At 46.7% G+C, this 2,692-nt stretch overlaps 1 protein-coding gene across 1 annotated transcript; it reads left to right on the top strand.

Moving 5' to 3' along the window:
* Positions 1 to 136: 136 nt before the first annotated feature.
* BDV27DRAFT_164874 (uncharacterized protein) lies at positions 137 to 901 on the top strand (the record flags this gene model as incomplete). The annotated part of the gene is made up of 3 exons (XM_032073779.1): positions 137 to 166; positions 223 to 544; positions 597 to 901. The coding sequence occupies 3 exons, from the start codon at positions 137 to 139 to the stop codon at positions 899 to 901; spliced, it is 657 nt and encodes a 218-aa protein (XP_031920161.1).
* Between the last annotated feature and the right edge of the window lie 1,791 nt (positions 902 to 2,692).

Raw genomic sequence — 2,692 nt, 5'->3', positions numbered from 1 at the left:
ACAACCATGGGAAGCCCATCAATACCCAGGAAGCTTTGGGAACATCCCTGCCCAGCTTCGACGAACATCGGTCGTTTCCGAGCCTCTCTTGAAAGACACACTGGACAAACCCTCCCTGTAAGTTACGGCGCTCAGCATGCCCCGTTTGCGATCATGGATAGAGCAAGTCCGTTGACCAATGCGTAGACTTTCCATGACCTTCACCAGTACTCAATCCAGCAGAGGTCTTTGTTCTGGGACTTTTGTTGGCAATATTTCCAACTCATACACGAAGGATCATTTGAGATAGTCGTGGACGAAACAGCGAGGATCGACTCCGTTCCTCGTTGGTTTGAAGGGGTCCGATTGAACTTTGCAGAGAATCTTCTCTTCTCAAGCGACGCCCGAGACCGGCTACGCGGGAAAGAAGATGACAAGGTCGCTGTTGTCGCGGTGCGTGAGGCCGGCGCCGAAGGGCAAACCTATGTGACCTGGAAGGAACTCCGCAGCCGAACCGGGCGCCTCGTCCAGGCACTGAAGGCTCATGGAGTAAAGTGTGGAGACCGTATTGCAGTCTGTGCAAGCAACAGTCTAGACACATTGCTCGTGTTTCCTAGCAACTACCGCCCTCGGCGCCATCTTTTCCTCTGTTACCACTGATATGGGCACCAAGGGGCTCCTTGACCGACTCTCGCAGATAAAACCTGTTTGGCTCTTCATGGATGACTTCGCGGTATACAATCGGGAGAAGATGGATTTACGCTCAAAAATTGCAGAAGTAGTCAAAGGCCTGGACGGAGTCGTTGAGTTCCAGGGGGTCGTTGCAATGCCCCGATTCTCTTTCTCCCGCCAGTCTCAAGTGGTGTCCCCAAAGCTTGCACCCTGCACGACTTTCTCGTTAAGGTGCCACATGACCGGCTAGAGTTTGAACGAGTGCAGTTTCACGACCCGTTCCTCCTGGTGTATTCAAGTGGAACCACTGGGCAACCCAAATGTATTGTCCATTCGGTTGGAGGGGTGCTGTTGAACGCCTATAAAGAAGGTAGCCTCCATCAAAAAGATCATATCTGGAATACACATCCAGTACACTTGCAAACCCTGAATGTCTGGACTATTACGCTCAGTATTTTGATATTGAGAAGATGGCAGCAAGTGGGAGCAAACTTTAACTAGATATAAAGTTAATTCCAGAGAAGCAATCACTGATGAACGGTCTCTCTATATCTTGTAGCGTATGCTCCGCAAACTTATATTCCTCAGAACCGTGTGTCGAGAATGCAAGTCTGCTCTCTCTCTCTCTCTCTCTCTGCAGAAACATGTTTCTCTTTAGAAAAAGAAAAAGAGCCCCAGTAAATATACAAAGTATACAAACATTACAAATGCTGAATGCATGAATGTCAAGCTTTACCCATTTTTAACATCCGCAATCTACTTTCTCAGAACGATATTAGGATTGCCGAGAAAAGGCAAGGCATACTGCGGTTGTTGTAAAATAGCAGCGGTTGGAAAGATTACCACTCTACTTCGTCGATAGAAATAATCACCACAAAGCTCAGTCGCTCTCCATAGCATGAGAATCATAGGCCTTGGCTTGATTCCTCTTACGATGAATACCTAAGTTTAACGGTTATTCATGCACCACACATGAAGAACGACCAAATTTCCGTTGCCATTACGAGGTCACCAAGAAAAAAAAAAAATTGATGATGGCGAGAGGGCCTGTTCGCATTTAGTGAAGATTGGTGTACCTTTGGGCAAGTTAATTCACTTTCTTTAGTGTCAAATGTCTAATTTCGCTGGAGAAGCAACTCCAAGGGCTAGTGGCCTGTATAGCCTGCACACAGTTATGTCACTAGTGTCCCTCCGTCGGCGGGAAGGGGCCCTTTGAAGAGTGTTTTGACAGGCGCTTCGGACCTGGTCCCGGTTGGGGAAAATTTGATGCTGAATCAAGGACCAAAAAGGCTATCCGGTTTTGGTGATATCAATCCTATCCTTATCACCTCAATTGGCATAACATCCTTACTAGATTCAGTTCTCCCCGGCCTGAGAGATACGGGTTTTGGGGTTTACGACGAGTCACAACAGGCAGTTTTCCAAACTGGACTGATTTTGTATTGCTTGTCGATCCTGGGAAATGCTACACTTGAGTGAGTGAGCGTGCTGAAGGATAAGCAAGTTCCAGGGGCCACTGCCAGGGCTGGTACATCAGAACAATGACAAGACTGTGATTGATGAAGACAGGATTGTTAGTAGAGGAGTAGAAAGATTGAGGAGCTGTTACTAAGGCAAAGGAAGTAGTGAAGAAGCCGTTCCCCGGGATACTGGTCATATAGATTGATTTAATAATAGCAAATAAGATCACTTTTCCCTATCAGCCTGCCAAACTACTTTATCCACATCGACAACAACAACCTCAACTATCCTAACCCCGAGAAGTTCAATCCCGCAAGATGGATCAAGGCTGCCTAAAGTAGTATCCCTTTTGAAGTTCATTATCAGATTCTTATTGAGTAGTATTCAATACATCGACTGCAAATAAGCTTCTCTAGATATTCTCCAACTAATTCAGCTAACATAGCTACTAATAGCTACATTATAGTCTCAATACCAAGCACAACTCAGTACATACGACCATAGGGTGTGGAGAACAGGGCTTCCCGTCCGCTCAGCCGTACTTAAGCCACACGCCGGGAGGTTAGTAGTTGGGTGGGTG

The sequence above is a fragment of the Aspergillus caelatus genome (assembly GCF_009193585.1).
Source record: "Aspergillus caelatus strain CBS 763.97 unplaced genomic scaffold BDV27scaffold_630, whole genome shotgun sequence".
Classification (NCBI taxonomy): domain Eukaryota; kingdom Fungi; phylum Ascomycota; class Eurotiomycetes; order Eurotiales; family Aspergillaceae; genus Aspergillus; species Aspergillus caelatus.
This window is presented reverse-complemented; position numbering and strand designations above follow the sequence as displayed.